The sequence below is a fragment of the Castanea sativa genome, chromosome 8 (genome assembly GCF_040712315.1).
Source record: "Castanea sativa cultivar Marrone di Chiusa Pesio chromosome 8, ASM4071231v1".
NCBI classification, from domain to species: domain Eukaryota; kingdom Viridiplantae; phylum Streptophyta; class Magnoliopsida; order Fagales; family Fagaceae; genus Castanea; species Castanea sativa.
Window position 1 is genome coordinate 6,517,100 of NC_134020.1, and position 18,003 is coordinate 6,535,102.

The window sequence follows — 18,003 nt, forward strand, 5'->3', positions numbered from 1 at the left end:
TGATTATTATCTGAGCCCATCTTGGTCTTTTCAGAATCAGCCTAATTCTCTTGGACTAGCCCATTTAGTGCTTCCTTGAAACGTTTGGCTCTAAGTCTTGTAATTGGGCCTCTAGGAAGTGACAAAGGGTCATGTGCAAATTCAACTCCATTTCCACGTGTATGATCAGCATGACCAGCTCCAGCATATCATCTAATCTAGGAATGGGATGACGATATTTTACCGTTATGTTGTTGATGGCTCGACAGTCAACACACATCCTCTACGTTCCATCCTTCTTAGGAACTAATAACACCGGGACCATACAAGGACTCATGCTTTCACGCACGTATCCCCTCTCCAATAATTCACCTACTTGCCTCTGAAGTTCCTTGGTCTCCTCGGGATTACTCCTATAAGCAGGTCGGTTTGGAATTGATGCACCAGGTATGAAATCAATTTGATGTTCAATCCCTCGAATTGGAGGTAAACCATGAGGTACCTCTTTGAGAAGGACATCTTTAAACTCCTGCAAAAGAGAAACAATATCGTTCGGCAAAGTACCGACGAGATCATTATTACATAAAAGAGCCTCCTTGTACATAAGTACAGTAAGGGGTTGGTGTGAAAATAATGCCCTCTTGATCTCACTTTTTTTTGCAATGTAATTGAATTTTTCCTCTCTTGCTCTCATTATGGCCGAAATCATCTCTCTTTCTTTTTCACTCTAATCAATGTTTTTCTCTCCTTTTTTTTTAAACTCTATTTTTTCAATTTCGGCCTTCCTTTCTTTCTCCTTTTTTTTTTTTTTCATTTGATCTTTGTAACTTTAATTGGTCTTCCCTAACCTGTTTTGGAGTTAATGGTACAAGAGTAATAGGTTGCCTTTTAAGAGTGAAAGAATACTTATTTGTGAATCCATCATGCGTAACCCTCCGATCATACTGCCATGGTCTTCCCAACAATAAATGGCATGCATGCATGGGAACCACATCACATAGCACCTCATCCTCGTATTTGCCAATGGATAATGCCACCAACACTCTTCTTGTCACCTTGATTTCACCACATTCATTCAGCCACTGAAGCCGATAAGGTTGAGGATGTTTCAAGGTAGTTAAGGCCAATTTTTCCACCAAATAAGTGCTGGCTACGTTTGTGCAACTCCCTCCATCGATAATGACACTGCAAACTTTGTTAGTTACAAAGCACCGAGTATGAAACAAGTTCTCCCTTTGGTTACTTTCTTCCTCCTTAACTTGCACATTGAGGACTCGCCTTGTTACTAATAAATCTCCAACCACAGCATTTTGCTCATCATCGACATCCTCCAAAGATGGCATGTCAACAATATCTTCTTCTTCCTTATTCTCCGACTCAAGCTCGCCTTGAGCATTTATCACCATCACCCTTTTGTTTACACACTGGCTGGCTATGTGTCCCCGCCCCTGACATTTAAAACACTTAATATCATGGGTTTTAGAACTCGAAGCCTCGGTGTTACCTAAAGTAGTGGTGGCTTTGAGTTGGCACTCTTAGATGGTTCAAATTTTGGCTTATTTTGTAGCTGCTAGTCTCTTTTTGGAGCTGTCTTCCACTGACTGGTGGTAGCCATAGGTTGTCCCCTCCTAGCCAATCCCTTCTTTTGAATTGCTCCTCCACCTTTATGGCTTGATGCACCATATCTGTCAATTCAACATAGTGCTACATCTTAACTATATCCGCAATCTCACGGTTTAAGCCGTGCAAGAACCTAGCCATTGTGGCTTCCCGGTCCTCTTCTACATTAGCCCGGATCATAGCTAGCTCCATCTCCTTGTAATACTTATCCACACTCTTGGAACCTTGAGTTAACCTTTGCAACTTTTGATACAATCCCCTATAATAGTGATTGGGTACAAAACGCTTCCTCATAAGCATTTTCATCTCCTCCCAAGTTTCCATGGGTGGCTCTCTATTCCTCCTCCTATTAATCAATAATTGATCCCACCACACAATGGCATAATCGGTAAATTCAATTGCAACCAACTTAACCTTCTTTATCTCCGAATAGTTGTGACAATCAAACACCATCTCCATTTTAGTTTCCCACTCCAAATAAACTTCAAGATCATTTTTGCCTTCAAAAGATGGGATTTTAATCTTTATGTTTCCTAAATCATTATCCCTCCTAGGCCTACCCATCCTAGCTTCTCTATTCCCATACCCACGCTCAAACCTGCCTCAGTTCACATATGGCTTATCAACCTCCTCCGACTCTGCCTCTTCCTCAACATTGCTCCATGGAACACGCCCACCTTGCTGCCTGTTGTGGATGTCATGTTGCTGGCCTCTAGGAGTTCCCGCTTCTACCCTATCCAATCTCTCATGAATAGGTTCAATTTCAGCCCTCAACAAACGCCTCATCTCCCCTACCAGTGCTTGCATTTGGAGGTTCTAATCTATTGGTTGTCGAAGTTCTTCGGTTGTTTCTTCTTCTTGATTGTTGGCCATGTTTAAAATCTGCAAAACAAAGTTAGAATCCTCATAGGCCCTCCCTCACGTGTTTCACTCAAGAATTGATACACTCGCACTCATGTTTTCTCACTAAACGGATTTTACCCTCTTATGGTCTCACACACTCTTGCCTTTTTCCACTCTTTTGTGTCTTCTTTAGTTCTTAATCGAACTTCAAGAAACTAATTCAAAATAATCCAGCAGTAATTCAAAATGAGTAACAACCAAAACTCATAAAAAAGGTTAAGAACTTGAATAAGGTGAGGAACAAGATTGAGAATTTTTTTTTTTTTTTTAGGAAGGAACTGGAAATAGAATGAAAATAAAAGATAGTCAAACTTATCTTAGAACCAAAGCTCTGATACCAAAATGATATGAACTCCACCAACAATTGTGATAAAACCCGATAACAATGATGGTTTGGAACCCCAAGATCATGTAGACAAGATTTGTTGAGCCTTGACCCATCATCTAATCAGATGAAAAACCAAGACTACGATGGATTGAAAATGCCACACCAAGAATTCCTAAGAAACTCTCAAGAGTCAAGGTGATAAGTTTGGTTGTTTGAACGCCACAAGATTAACTTGATAAGTTCAAGAGTTCTTTTAAGAACCAAGAGGAACACAAGATCTCACCAGGAGAATAATTTTCTGAAAAAACCAAAATTTGATTTTTGAAATTCGTACTACCCATCTATATGCCTGGAACAACCCTCCAAGAATAGGCAAAGTCATTATTACAGCTTTAAAAACAGCACAAAAATTAACCTAAACAAGTTCCCACGTTTTTTTGGATTCTTGGACTTTTAAAGGCAGTCAAATATAGCTAAATGACTAGATTTAATGTATTTTAACACCCTTTAATGGTCAGACCATGCTGGGTGCGAATTTACATGCTAATTAGCCTCTTTAATTGCTTTGATGACATGGACTAAGCCTTGATTATTATCTGAGCCCATCTTGGTCTTTTCAGAATCAGCCCAATTCTCTTGGACTAGCCCATTTAGTGCTTCCTTGAAACGTTTGGCTCTAAGTCTTGTAATTGGGCCACTAGGAAGTGACAAAGGGTCATGTGCAAATTTAACTCCATTTCCACGTGTATGATCAGCATGACCAACTCCTTGATTTGCATCAGGTAGGACTAGAAAATCCTAAGAGAAAGACATAAATAACTATCTCACCACTATTGCTCGCTAATCATGAAATGACATCAATATGCTTCGGCATAGTAAAAGTGCAATGTCCAAAGCTAAACATAATTGGGTATATCTTTTCTCTCTCTTATATGCCCATGCATGATATGCTTAAAAGAAAATATGCAAAGAAAATTAAAAGGAAAAAGAATAAAAATGCTTTATATATGATTACAAGCATGCCTTCTAGGAGATGTGGGAGTTATAAGATGTACCTTGAAGGTGATAGTCCCTATCAAGCCGTTATGATCGTGTGTGAGTTAAATGGATTTTCTCATATCTCAAATTGTCATAACATGTAGACACTTATGAAATCTTGCGATGTTTTTCACACATAACATGCAATATTCTTTGCTACTTTCGATACATATGCAGGTACAATGTGATTGGGCCATCACAGGGAATACTTGTGTTAATGTACGCTCACTAAACTATCTTAACTTGTTTTTGAAATATAAAATTGGTTAGACTTGTTTAGTGTGTGTGCGTGTTTTGGATCTAAATGCTTGACATTTTTCTTGTTAAGAGATGTTTTTGAGAGCTTAAAATGTTGTTTGGATCCTTGGTTGAGTAGCATGTTTGATTGCATTCATGTTTGTGTTTTTCTCCTTTTCGAAAAATTGTTTTTAAGCAATCTCAACAGCTTCTCGATACCTCTCAAGAGCTAGGCTATCTATCAAGCTCATAATCTTCCTTTCTCGATAGCTGCTATCACAATTTCAATCCATCGAAGTTTTTGAGAATTCGTCTTGATAGCTTCTCGATCCATCAAGAAAGTTTCTGTCTCCTTGTTAGATGCTCGATAGCTTCTTGATCCATCGAGCCCCTTTTGCTATGGATGTTGGAAAAATACATGGAAAATACTTGTTTGTATCTCATACAAAACATTCGCTGCGGAAAATTAACGGATCTACTTCACTCGCAATTGATAACATGTACTACGTAAGTTTCAAAATTAGAGAACAAGAGAGCGTACCTTGGTGCGGTGCAATTCGAAACTGGAGATCAAAAGCACTTGGGAACACTTTTAATCTTCACTCCAATTCCACTTAATGCCCAAGATGTACGGTCTCTCAATCAGTTTCCAACGAGAGAATAGGAGAGTGTCCAACACTCACATACAGACCATTTCATTCCTTGAATGTTCTTAATGAAAACACTTATGAAAGAGAGATATGAAACCCTTAATGAAATTTTGTATGTTTCTCTCCTTATATATAACTGATTATCTAATTGGGCCAGCCTTTTGGGCCATAACAATTGGGCTCTTGTGTGTGGCTTGGAGTGGGACCAAAAGGTACGAATAAGACACTAGCTCTAATGGGCCTTGGGCTTTTCTGTCAACTCTTGACAAGTCCAAAGTTACCATTAACTATATTTAATACTACTATATAAATATAGTTGCACTCTAGGTCTTATCTATAAATTATATCCCAAGACTTTATTGAACATGCAATCCCTTCATAAAATATTCGCAGTAATACAAAGTTGTGAATGTAGACTGCCACTTTGTAGATTTCTACATCATAATCCTTGAGTACCCAGTTTAATCCTCTACGTTATTCATCATATATTTATGAAATCCAATTCCATAAATATATACTTTAGTAACTCCTTACTAAAGTGGTTAGGCTCAACTCTCTGAATAACCAAACCCATTAAACTTATCTCAAGGGAATATTTTGTATCTCCGTTAAGAGACTATGAATTCCATCTTGAGAATATATGTTCCATCAACACTAAATGTGGTTGCCCAACATACTGAGATTTTGACCGTGACTAATAGATCTCACTTCTGATATATCAAAGCAACCTACATCTCATGATCAGGTTCATTATTCTCTCAGGATTAAGAGTTCATATAAATAGAAGTCGTGAGTTTATTATTCATTTGACAGTCGTTAGGAGAATAATAAATCTCAAAGCGGTCTAGTTTGATATGTTTTAACTCTTAAAACATATCAACATACCAACTAGAAATCTCTATTTCCATGATCAAGACAAATCATCTTAGTTGATATGTTATAGTCTTCGCAGATGAAACGCCCAATTTCATCACTGACTACGAACTACATTTTGAATTTACAAAGAACTTGTGATTTACAACTTCTATGACTAAATCACATACATTGCATCTCATGGACTAAGATAATGTCCTATTAGTTCATTTATAAATAGTCTCATATAGTTAAATAATTTAATTATTTATGACATGCCAATAAATTGGATTTTAGGGCATAAATCCCAATAGTGGACACCTCTGGATAGCTTCTCAATCCATCAAGCCCTTTTTGCTGTGGACACCTCTGGATAGCTTCTCGATAGATGTATCTATCAAACTTTAAATCTCGACACCTCTCAATACCTCTTGATCTGTCGAGAATTATGGTTTTCTATATTAAGGGTTAACGCGATTTCTCCTTCATTTTTTCTCGATCTCTCTCGATCCTTTCTGTCTTCTCACCTTCCCAAAATCTTCTCTCTCTCTCTCCAAACCTCTTCCCCAAGTGTTCTTCAGTCTCTAAAACATTTTTCTTCCTCTGGTATGTCTCTTATTCATTCATTTATCATGCATTTCATCTTTTGTGACCTAACTTTTGGGGTTTGTTGAAAAATTTGGGGTTTTTCAAAATTAAAGAGGTATTTGCAAAATTTTGGGATGGGTTTTGTGTAAATGATCCTAAATGATCAAGCATTGCATCACATTTGCATTTTAACAATGATTTATGCATTTTTGATGTGTGGTTACTTTGTTGCAAGTATGTGTACTGGTAGGATTAGATTGGGCTGAGCCCATGATGCTTTTATTGTTGCATGTCACATGCTCATGCATTTTTCATGCATACGTACCTTGCATTTTCTATCATATTGATATTAAATTGTTTGGGCTTTTTTGCATGTCTCCCTCTCTCTCTCTCTCTCTTTCCCTCAGTCTGTATCATGGCACCTAAGCGTAAATCCACTCCATCCTGAAAATCCTCTTCATTCCGAGGCATCTTCCTCTAATTTAAATCCTTCTCATCTCTGGTTCTGTGATGAGAAAGCCCATAAGGACTTCTCGGAGAACTTTTCTCGACGAGGCATTCATTCGGAACACCAAGTCATCTTATCAGATTTTTTCAATATTGACCTTCCCACTGTCATCCACAGTAGGGGATGGGAGTCACTATATGATGTCCTGGTCATTTGTCCTTCCATGATCATTCAGGAGCTTTACTCCAACATGCACAAATTTGATTCTTTAATACCTCTTTTTGTCACTCGCGTTCGAGGTACACGCATAATGGCCACTCCGGATATTGTATCCGAGGTGCTCCACATCCCAAGGGTAGAGCATCCTGACTACCCCGGTTGTGATTGTCTTGGGACTGTGTCCAAAGACGAGCTCATGTCTCTGTTTTATGAGACTCCTTCTTCTTGGAGTGAACGTTAGAACACCCGTCGCTCGACCTTTGCTAAAGGTCCGAGGTTTCTTAACATGGTGATGACATTCATTTTCCATCCTTTGTCTTATTATAACCCTATCACAGAGCCTCATGCTTGATTTTTGTTATCCCTCCTAGAGCATGCCACTATAGACTTTCCTTCTCACTTCATCCTCTCCCTTATATGTGTATATAGGGATACGATGACCCGTGATAAGCTTATCTTTCCTTCAGCTATCACAAGGATCCTTCACCATTTTTCTGTATCCTTTCCCATAGTGGATCATTTCCCTATCATGTGTGCCATCGATGCAGCTACTATTAGATAGAGTGAGGCCCAACTTCAACTGAAGCGGCCATGGACCAAGATAGTGATCCCTCCAGCTTCTTCAGCTCCATCCACATCTGCTCCTCCTTCTGCGAATGGTGTGACTCTAGAGGCGATTATGGCCCAGCTTCAGCGCATGGATGCTCGCCTTGACACTCTCAGCGATGAGTTGTGTTAGGTGAACACCCGTGTCAGTCATATTGCACGATGACAGGCTCGCCCTGGTGGCTTCGTAGAGTCTTCATCTCCTTCTCCAGAGGCTTCTGAGGATGAGGATGACGAAGGTGGCTCTAATGGTGATGGTGATAAGGATGATGGTGCTAGCTCTTCCAGTGATGATGCGATGACTGCTTGAGTTACTTGCCCTTTGTCATTCATGACAAAAAGGGGGAGTAGTTTTCGGATGAGAGTAGTCATGTATTTAGGGGGACCGTTAGCATAGGAGATTTTTGTTAAGGGGAGTGTCTTTACATGTTGAGGGATGTAGTGAGCACTTGTTGTGTCTTTTCTTTTCTTTCTTTTTAGATACATTGTTCTTACTTTATGATAGCAAACCTTGTACTTATTGTTGATATATATAACTATGGCAAAATCATGAGGGAAATATCCCGTAATGTCCCCTTTTTCATATACTTTGAAAGGTATTTTGGCCAGCACAAGCAGTTTTGTGTTCTCACCAAAGCTGGGACCATAGAAGAACCCAATGCAACCAAGGAAGTTGTAAGGTCTAGCCATCCACCCCTTAAAGCCATAACCTTTAGTCATCGCAAAAAAGAAATAGTGGCCTCTCCATTCAAAATCACCATTGATAGGCACCAACCAGTCGACAAGGTGATTGAGCAAAACAACTATACCAACCAGTGTCTAAATGTTATAGGAAAACAGCTTGACAGGATAGAGGACAGGATAGAAAAAAAAGTTATCCTCTAGCCAGGAAGCTCTAGTACACCTATCCAAGCCCTAGAAAAGCCTCTAGTCAAGTTACCTACAACCAGGCACACCAGCCTCAATTATCCTAAGGACCAAACAGCCTTAGAAATAGTTGCCTAGAAGTTAGAAGAACTAGTAAAGAAGGAACCAGCCACCCCTTCGTAAGTTAACGTTTTAGACATCCAAACAGCCTCTAGCAGTTCTAGCCAAGCCTTTGATCAGGAGATAGAACAACTAGAAAACCAGTTTCAGGATTTACAAGTAAAACGGCTTTACCATCCCAACGTAAATCCAACCAGCTCAACCAAGAATTGGTACCCTAGACCAACACCCTCTAACCTCCAATATGAGGAAAGGAATGTTAGTAACCAATTCTCAGTATCATCTGGAAGACTCTATGAATGGAACATAGATGGTCTATCAGAACAGGAGATCCTAAACAAAATCCAACACATGACCATGGTAGCCAACAACTACCTAGATGAACACCGTCCTCATAAGGAAGTCGTTAAGATGATAGCTTTAGGATTCACAGGAAAACTCCAACAATGGTGGAATAACTGCCTAACTGAAATGTCTAAGGAAGACATCAAGCATGTAGTTCAGAAAGATAAGGAAGGAACCCCCATCATCAATGAAGTTGACCAAGGAGTTCCTGATGGAGTCAATACCCTGATCTATACGATCATGAAACACTTCATAGGAAAGCCCAGCAATATTACATCTAGAATTTACGAGCAGCTAAGTAACCTTAGGTGTAATACCCTAGGAGACTACAAGTGGTATGAAGATATCTTTACCACCAGAGTCATGCATAGGACTGATTGTAACTCTCCGTTTTGGAAAGAGAAGTTCATTAATGGTTTACCAACACTTTTCAGCCAGAAAGTCAAATAAACCCTTTACAACCCTTCAGGTGTCATAGATTATGATAACCTAACCTATGGAGACATCTCTAGCACCATTCGAAGTGAAGGAATGAAGATGTGCAGAGATCTCAAAATCCAAAGCCAAATCAACAAGAACAAAGCCAAGTACGAAACGGGACATTTTTGTACACAGTATGGCTTATCCTTAGTCAAACCTTCCAAATGAAAATCCAGGCAAAAAGGAAAGGAATCCTTTGAGAAATCCTATAGGAAGAAAGCAACCAAGTATTATAGAAAATAGAAGTACAAGACTGATGATTTCTATAAGAAAGGAAAATCCAAGGAACCCATTCCACAAGCATCAGGCAAATGCTACAACTGTGGAAAGAAAGGTCATTTCAAGAGCGAGTGTAGAGCTAAGGCCAAATCCCTTATCAATACCCTTATTAGTGACCAACCCAGTAAAAATGAGATCTTCAAGTTACTAGAACTTGACCACTCAGACAGTGAGTCATTCAGCAGTGCTAGTGACAGTGAACTCAGACAGATTTACAAGTCATCCTCTGATTCCTCTAGAACCAGTACCTCTTGTGGTCCAGATGAACCCACACCATGCAAAGATGGTTGTTGTAGGAACAAAACCATCAATGTTCTCAATAGGCAAGAAGAACTTCTTTTAGACCTCATAGAGGCAATAGAAGATCATGTCATCAAAGCTCAGAAGCTTACCCTTTTCCATCTAATCTTAGTAAAGGAAACCAGCAAACCTGCACTAAGGATCCAGCAACTCAAGGTAGATTTAGAGCAAATCTACAATAGGTTTACCCAGTCTAAGAAGGAAGTTACAATCAACGACCTTCAGAGAGAAATTAAGGAAACCAAATCAGAAGTTAGGACCCTAAAGCAAGAATTAACCATTCTAAGGGTCGATTATGATCTTCTCAACCGAAGAATCCAACTTTTGGAGAACACTTCTCATCAAAGTAATGAGGAAGGTCCCTCAGATGATGAAGTTGATCAAATAGTTAACCCTACAGCTGACCTTATTCAAGAACCTAGCAAAGAGTTGTTCTTAGATACCATCAGTAGGATTAACTTCCATAAATGGCATTCCAAAGTCAAGATTGTCATCAGTAATGATTTTGAATTCGAGGTCATAGCCTTAATAGATTCAGGTGCTGATCTTAATTGCATTCAAGAAGGAATTATTCCCTCCAGGTATTTTAAAAATCCAAGGAGCGGTTGACATCCGCAAGTGGCAGAAAAATGCAAATAGAATTTAGTCTCCCACAAGTTGAGGTTTGCCAGGGCGGCATATCCTTTATGACAAAATTTGTCATTGTCAAAAACATGATAGATAGAGTCATCTTAGGAAACCCTTTCTTGTGTTTGTTATACCCTTTCATCACAGACAATGAAGGTATCACAGCCCATCCCTTTGGCCAGTCTGTCAAGTTTGAATTCATGAGAAGCCCTGAACCTTGGGAAGTCAGTTCCCTCCAGAAAGCTTCTATATCAAAAACTCTCAGTACTGTCACCATCCAAACCCTTCCATCTTATAATCAATCCCAGTACCTTGATTCAGCCAAAACAATTTATTCTTCCATTTCTTTTGACCCCAATCGGTCCCAGTTATCAGCATGCATTCATCATGAAAATATTTGCATCTCTGCATCCATCAGTTTTAAAAACAAAAGGTTTTTTAACAATTATTTGAAAATCTCAAATGATCCAAACCTTTCTTCGTAGGATAAAGAGAAAGCAATATTTAATACCACTAGTAAGTGGATAATGACTTCTTCAGCAGAGAAGAAGGGCAAGGGGAAAGCACCGGCAAGAGGCTATCCTCAAGACAAAAGACTACCAGCGGAACAGTCTCTTGTAATGCATGAAGGCGCATCCTCTACCAGCCATGGAGGATCGACATCCCTTTAAGAACTTGTCACTCCAACAGTGACATATTCCAGTGGTGATATGGCTATTGTTTTACAGGAAGTTTTATCCAGGACTTTACAATTCAATAATGGAGCATACACAGACTTACCTACTCCATTAAATGTCTCCTTGATAACCTTCAATTTGCCTACACCAGAAAAAACCAAGACCTTTTCCAAAAAACCCTCAGAGCTTTAGAGATCCACCTAGTTAACCTTGAGGCTATGAATGAGGTCTTAACCAGTCAACTCTCTGGCAAAGAGGATATCCATTCAATGGATAAAATGACTATCATGGGCACTGATTATACCAGGCTCAGTCTTAAGACTCGAGCTACTCTAAGAAGTGCCACTGCCAACTTGCCATCAGACTTACAAGATCGTATTCTGAGAAGCAAGGCTATGAACGAGTCGCTGAATCTTTGGTTTAAACATTTCAAAATGTTGGTCACAACCACTATCCCTAATCCAGACGATTCAGATGATATTGATAATTTTATCATGCAAGCCAAATGGGAAGAATACTTTGGAAGCAGCTTTAGAGTATATGAAAACAGGCATCCCTTTTCGGGACTTTTGGTCAATTATGAAGACGGATCAAACGAAGAAGAAAGAGATCCTGCTTGGCTCTCACAAATGTTTGAATCTGGTTTTATCAGACTTATCAAGCTCACAAGTCAAGACCAAATTAGCCAGCTACCCCAACTCATCCAAAATGCTGTTAAGCAGATCAACAGCCCCTTTGTTTCTATCAGATGTTGGAGTACTCTACCAAAATGGGACAGAGAAAATTGGATTGAAGTTCATCCCTCGAAGCATCTTGTCCTCATTAATGGTTTTTCTTATCAGGGCCCATGGTATGAAGGAGACACATATGTTTCATACAAATACCCTAACGCTCTAGCAGAACGCTGGAGGAACTACTTCAACAACCAAATTCTTGATATCAGCCAGGATCTATGGAAGGATTACCATTTTATAGGTTCTACAAATAGGATCTATATTTATGGAAGACGACCATATGACTCCGCCATCAGAAATCTCAAGAAACTTGGTCCTGATAACCCTAAAGAGTTCCTTACAGGGAAAAAGCCTATACATGAACCTCTCCTCTACTGTGGACTCTGCAACCACTATGCCAGATATCACGAGCACAATTGTGATGATGATTCCCCATGGGATCCCTATGATGGATATCCATCAGATGCTCCTGATACTGACTAAAGTAGCCTGACCCAGCAACTCAGGGTAAAATTCCAGTCCGGTTACTATTCAAAATCAGCACCGACCACTGATATGAACAGTACCCGCATCATGAACAGTACCAGCACCCAGCAGATTCCCCGACAAGTTACTATTCATCCAACAGTGACCGATGAACATTACTCCAGAAAAAGCAAGGGGACAAATCACTATTCTTGAAATAGTAAAAGTTACTGTGCATAGACATAATCATTCGAATTACTGTTGCTTTCGGTGGAAACAGTTTTCACCCCAGTAAAAGCATTTCACCCTCCGTGATTCCAGCAGTCTTCAGACAGCATCCAAGGCTCCCTCCAGCCTATATAAGGCAGCCACTTCTCCATTCTGAAGCAGGACCAATTTTAGGAGCAACTTCAGCAACTCCAAAGTTCCTCACTCTTCCAACCAAGAGTTTCTCAGCTTTGCCTCCTCTTTACAACCTTTAGCATTGTAATTAGATGGCTCAATTTTATTTTTGTATTACTCTAGCCAATGTTCATCCCTGTAATCATATGGCCTCAGCCGGCCTTTATCTGTATTTTCCGCACATGGAAATCTGTCTGAGTTTACTGTCACTAGCACTGCTGAATGACTCACTGTCTGAGTGGTCAAGTTCTAGTAACTTGAAGATCTCATTTTTGCTGGGTTGGTCACTAATAAGGGTATTGATAAGGGATTTGGCCTTAGCTCTACACTCACTCTTGAAATGACCTTTCTTTCCACAGTTGTAGCATTTGCCTGATGCTTGTGGAATGGGTTCCTTGGATTTTCCTTTCTTATAGAAATCATCAGTCTTGTACTTCTGTTTTCTATAATACTTGGTTGCTTTCTTCCTATAGGATTTCTCAAAGGATTCCTTTCCTTTGTGCCTGGATTTTCTTTTGGAAGGTTTGACTGAGGGTAAGCCATACTGTGTACAAAAATGTCCCATTTCGTACTTGGCTTTGTTCTTGTTGATTTGGCTTTGGATTCTAATAGACCATCTACGTTCCATTCATAGAGTCTTCCAGATGATACTGAGAATTGGTTACTAACATTCCTTTCCTCATACTAGAGGTCAGGGGGTATTGGTCTAGGGTACCAATTCTTGGTTGAGCTGGTTGGATTTACGTTGGGATGGTAAAGCCGTTTTACTTGTAAATCCTGAAACTGGTTTTCTAGTTGTTCTATCTCCTGATCAAAGGCTTGGCTAGAACTGCTAGAGGCTGTTTGGATGTCTAAAACGTTAACTGACGAAGGGGTGGCTGGTTCTTTCTTTACTAGTTCTTCTAACTTCTGGGCAACTATTTCTAAGGCTGTTTGGTCCTTAGGATAACTGAGGCTGGTGTGCCTGGTTGTAGGTAACTTGACTAGAGGTTTTTCTAGGGCTTGGATAGGTGTACTAGAGCTTCCTGGCTGGAGGATAACTTTTTTTTCTATCCTGTCTTCTATCCTGTCAAGCTGTTTTCCTATAACATTTAGACACTGGTTGGTATAGTTGTTTTGCTCAATCACCTTATCAACTGGTTGGTACCTATCAATGGTGATTTTGAATGGAGAGGCCACTATTTCTTTTTTTGCGATGACTAAAGGTTATGGCTTTAAGGGGTGGATGGCTAGACCTTACAACTTCCTTGGTTGCATTGGGTCCTTCTATGGTCCCAGCTCTGGAGAGAACACAAAACTGCTTGTGCTGGCCAAAATACCTTTCAAAGTATATGAAAAAGGGGACATTATGGGATATTTCCCTCATGAATGTCGTCCATGCTTCCAATACTTTTTCTTTTTGCCTTCTGGTATAATTGGCTTTATAGGCTTCTCTTTTAGTCCTGTTTTCCTCAGAACTAAATTCCTTACCTAATTCTTCTAGGTCAAGAATGAATTCTCTGTTTAACACCAAGATATTCAGAGACTCTTCTTGCTGATCTGGAGGTTGTTCCATATCAGTTCCAGATAGGGATGGGGGGGATTGCTCACGATCGTCTTCCTCATTGACAATCGAATCCTGTTTGGTTGTATAGCAAGGTGTGGTGAGTTGGGAATTGGTTCTAACTCCCTGGAGCTGTACACCTAGGTCTCTTCTAGACTTTGGGAATGGTGATCCTAAAGGTTTGGTTAAGCTACACTGGGATGCAGATCTATCTCTAAGGTAGATAGGTGACTACCTATGGGGCTGCTGTAGATCTGTTGGAGATCTAAACCGGGATATGTCCAGAGGTGGTCTACACTTATAGTTTAGAGGAGTGCTAAGCCTAGATCTGTCAAAACTTAACCTGACCATGCCGTCAGCTAGTTGCTGGACAAATTCTAGATCTGGATTCTGGGTTGGGTTTTGGATCTGTAGAGTATGGTTCTCATTCTCTAAAGTCCAATTGTCTGGGAATGTGACCTCTATCCATTTTAGGGTTCTTGGGACTTGAATCCTAGCACTAGGGTCAGTGGTTTGGATGAGGGTCGTCTCACCTCTTTCCCTTTTATCAAGTGCTCTGACATTCATGTTCGTTCTCATGCACTTGTAGTATACTCTGTATATCAAGGCGATCTAACTAGTTCCCTGCGTCATGAGGGTTCCATGGGTCTTGATATTGAGTGTGAGGGCTTTGATAACTGTGCTATCATGGATGAGGATAGTGAAATCTGGGAAACAGTTAAAATGGATGGGTCCGTTGCTAAGACTGGTTTCTATGGTTCCTAGGAGGCTGTCATCGAATCTAATGTGACAACCATCTCTAAGGGCCATGAGGATTGAGCTGTTCAAACCTCTTCTGGTGAGTGGTTTCACTCCGACTTGGACTAATCCTATGTGTAGGAAGTTATGTCCTTTGTCTTTATGATTTTGAATAGCTGAAGGGGATAACAAGTAGCACGTTTCGTACTCTTTGTTTATACCATAAACTTGTTCTATGGTCTTAACATGGTAATCTGTCTTGAAGGCTTTCGTCAAGGACCATGAAGACTTATAGATCTGGTTGGTGGCTACTTTGGGGATATTCCAATCTCCGATGTCTAGATCTAGATCGGATAACTCATAAGACTCCGAATTAAGTATTCCTACATCTGCTGGTATCTCAGGGATGGACATGGGTTGGGAACATCTACTGCTGGTAGAAGAGTGACTTCTAAACAACCTATTCATTGTTCTAGATTACAAGCTTAAATCAACAATTACAACCTAGTCACCTTTATCTTCAAACTTCTGGATCTAACCTTTAGATCTGAAACAAAAGTATACAACAGTGAGATAGACACCTGATCTGTGAACTCACACCTGCCGTACTCTCCTCTAAAATGGGGACCACCCTTCAACACCTTCCCTCGGCTAACACGGGCTGACCAAACCAAAACAGGAAGATTTTCGGTCTTATGGTTTAGAGACCACACAGACTTTGGTAAACAGATCTCACAAGTATATTTCTGCAACAAACGTTAGGGCTAAACACAAAAATAGGGAGAATCGGGATAACAGGGAAGCAAAGGTTAATCTGAACAAATAATCATAGAATAACAAATAGAATGGTTAGAAGGAGGCTCAGCCTACCATTTGCAGATGTAATAGAAGATGATGAAACAATAGCAGACGAAGAAGTAAATAAATGGGAATGAAAGAGTTATCATGAAATAGATGTAAAACAAAATATGGGGTATGGGAGATATATCCATAAAATAATTCAAAGTAATTATAATGCCAAAATAATCTGGATAACTATGGCGGCAGTGCCGACCAACTTGATTGAAAAATTAACAGTAACTTACAACTCTGACCGGGCCAAACTTGGCTCTGATACCAAAAGGGGGTAAGTTACAGGGTCAGGACGGTTGAGGCCATGTGCGGAAAATACGGATAAAGGCCGGCTGAGGCCATATGATTACAGGGATGAGCATTGTCTAGAGTAATACAAAAATAAAATTGAGCCATCTAATTACAATGCTAAAGGTTGTAAAGAGGAGGCAAAGCTGAGAAACTCTTAGTTGGAAGAGTGAGGAATTTTGGAGTTGCTGAAGTTGCTCCTAAAATTGGTCCTGCTTCAGAATGGAGAAGTGTTTGCCTTATATAGGCTGGAGGGAGCCTTGGATGCTGTCTGAAGACTGCTGGAATCACAGAGGGTGAAATGCTTTTGGGGCTGGAGAGGCTAAGGCTGAGCTATAACTAGGCTGACCATAAAGTGGCCTTTCATAATTTGGTTTTGGAATTGTTGAAACCAAATAACGATTGGCAATATTTGATGGTGAAGCGAGGTTGTTCTGACTAGGGCTTCTTGCTTGGGATAATGGGACAATTTGGCTAGGAGTGATTGGTACAAGCTTGCTTGTGTTCTGTGCTTGGCTAGTACCAACAAGGTTTTGCTGTTTAGGTAATTTTGGGGGCTGGGGCTGTTGTACAGGTTTCTTCCCGGACATCTTGGCTATGACTCTGCAAAAATTCACGGGTTAGGAAATCAGGAATGCTGTTTTGACTTCCTTCAATGAATTCTAAATCAAAGTCAAAAAATGAAAGGATGGCTTGCCATCGTGCAAAAATTTGTTTTGATGCAATGTTTTGAACATCTGTTTCTAAAACATGTTTTGCAGATTTACAATCAATCCTGTCTAAAATCTTTTGATTTAAAAGATCACTCTGAAATTTTGAAATGCATAATACTATAGATAGTATTTCTTTCTTAATAGTACTATAGTTAACCTGAATGGGAGTCCAAATTCCCGAATGGAAACAGACTATCTGTTTAGGAGAATTGGGACTAACGCGCTGGAGGAGGATGCCACCATAACCTATGTTTGAGGCATCAGTCTGGACAATTTTGAAGGAATTGTCAGAGGGAATCCCTAAACAAGGTTTTGACATATTGTTTGATATGCTGGACCACTGTGGTATGGGCTGGAGTCCAGGGGGATGGATTGGTTCGAAGTCTGTCAAAAAGGAGCTTGTATTGTTGTCTGAGATTTTGGTAGAAATCTGAGATATAGTTCAGAGATCCTAGAAATCTCTGAAGCTAGGTTTTATCTAGGATTTCATTTGGAAACTTATCCACAAACTGGATAGCTCTATCTATGGGTTTGATTACACTATGGTGGATATCAAAACCTAAGAAACGAACTCTAGTTTGGAAAAGTTTGATCTTGGGGGCTGAAACAACAAGACCATTGAGTTTGATGGTATTGAGGAATGCTCTTAAGTGCTTCTGATGTTGGTCCAAAGATTCTGAGAAAATGAGTACATCATCGATGTACACAATAGCATGACTTGAGAATGGATTAAAAATCTCATTCATGATGTTTTGGAATTCAGAAGGTGCATTTTTGAGACCAAAGGGCATTACATTCCATTCGTAATGTCCAAATAGTGTGGTGAAGGCTGTTTTATACCTATCAGGCTCTCTGATTTGTATTTGCCAAAATCCACTCTTCATATCGAACTTGCAGAAAACTACTGCTTTACTAAGCCTATTAACTAAATCCTTTTTGTTGGGAATCGGTTATCTTACCCATTCTAAGACTTTGTTAAGAGGTTTGTAGTTGATGACTAATCTAGGAACACCTCTTTCTATCTTAGCGTTTTTCTGGACATAAAAGGCTGGACAGGACCATGGTGATCTAGATTTTCTAATGATTCCTTTCTTAAGGAGGTCCT

General features: G+C 39.8%; 1 protein-coding gene across 1 annotated transcript; it reads right to left on the reverse strand.

Moving 5' to 3' along the window:
- Positions 1 to 262: 262 nt before the first annotated feature.
- Positions 263 to 1,385, reverse strand: LOC142605799 (uncharacterized). The gene is made up of 2 exons (XM_075777236.1): positions 828 to 1,385; positions 263 to 508 (listed from the first exon to the last, which is right to left on the reverse strand). The coding sequence occupies exons 1-2, from the start codon at positions 1,383 to 1,385 to the stop codon at positions 263 to 265; spliced, it is 804 nt and encodes a 267-aa protein (XP_075633351.1).
- Positions 1,386 to 18,003: the final 16,618 nt, after the last annotated feature.

Bases quoted from the DNA above. Each gene is read 5' to 3' on its own strand.
- LOC142605799 (XM_075777236.1), bottom strand. From the start codon at position 1,385: ATGGTGATAAATGCTCAAGGCGAGCTTGAGTCGGAGAATAAGGAAGAA. The intron at 509-827 runs GTTAGGGAAGAC...TCTCTTTTGCAG, and splicing joins TACCATTAACTCCAAAACAG to GAGTTTAAAGATGTCCTTCT.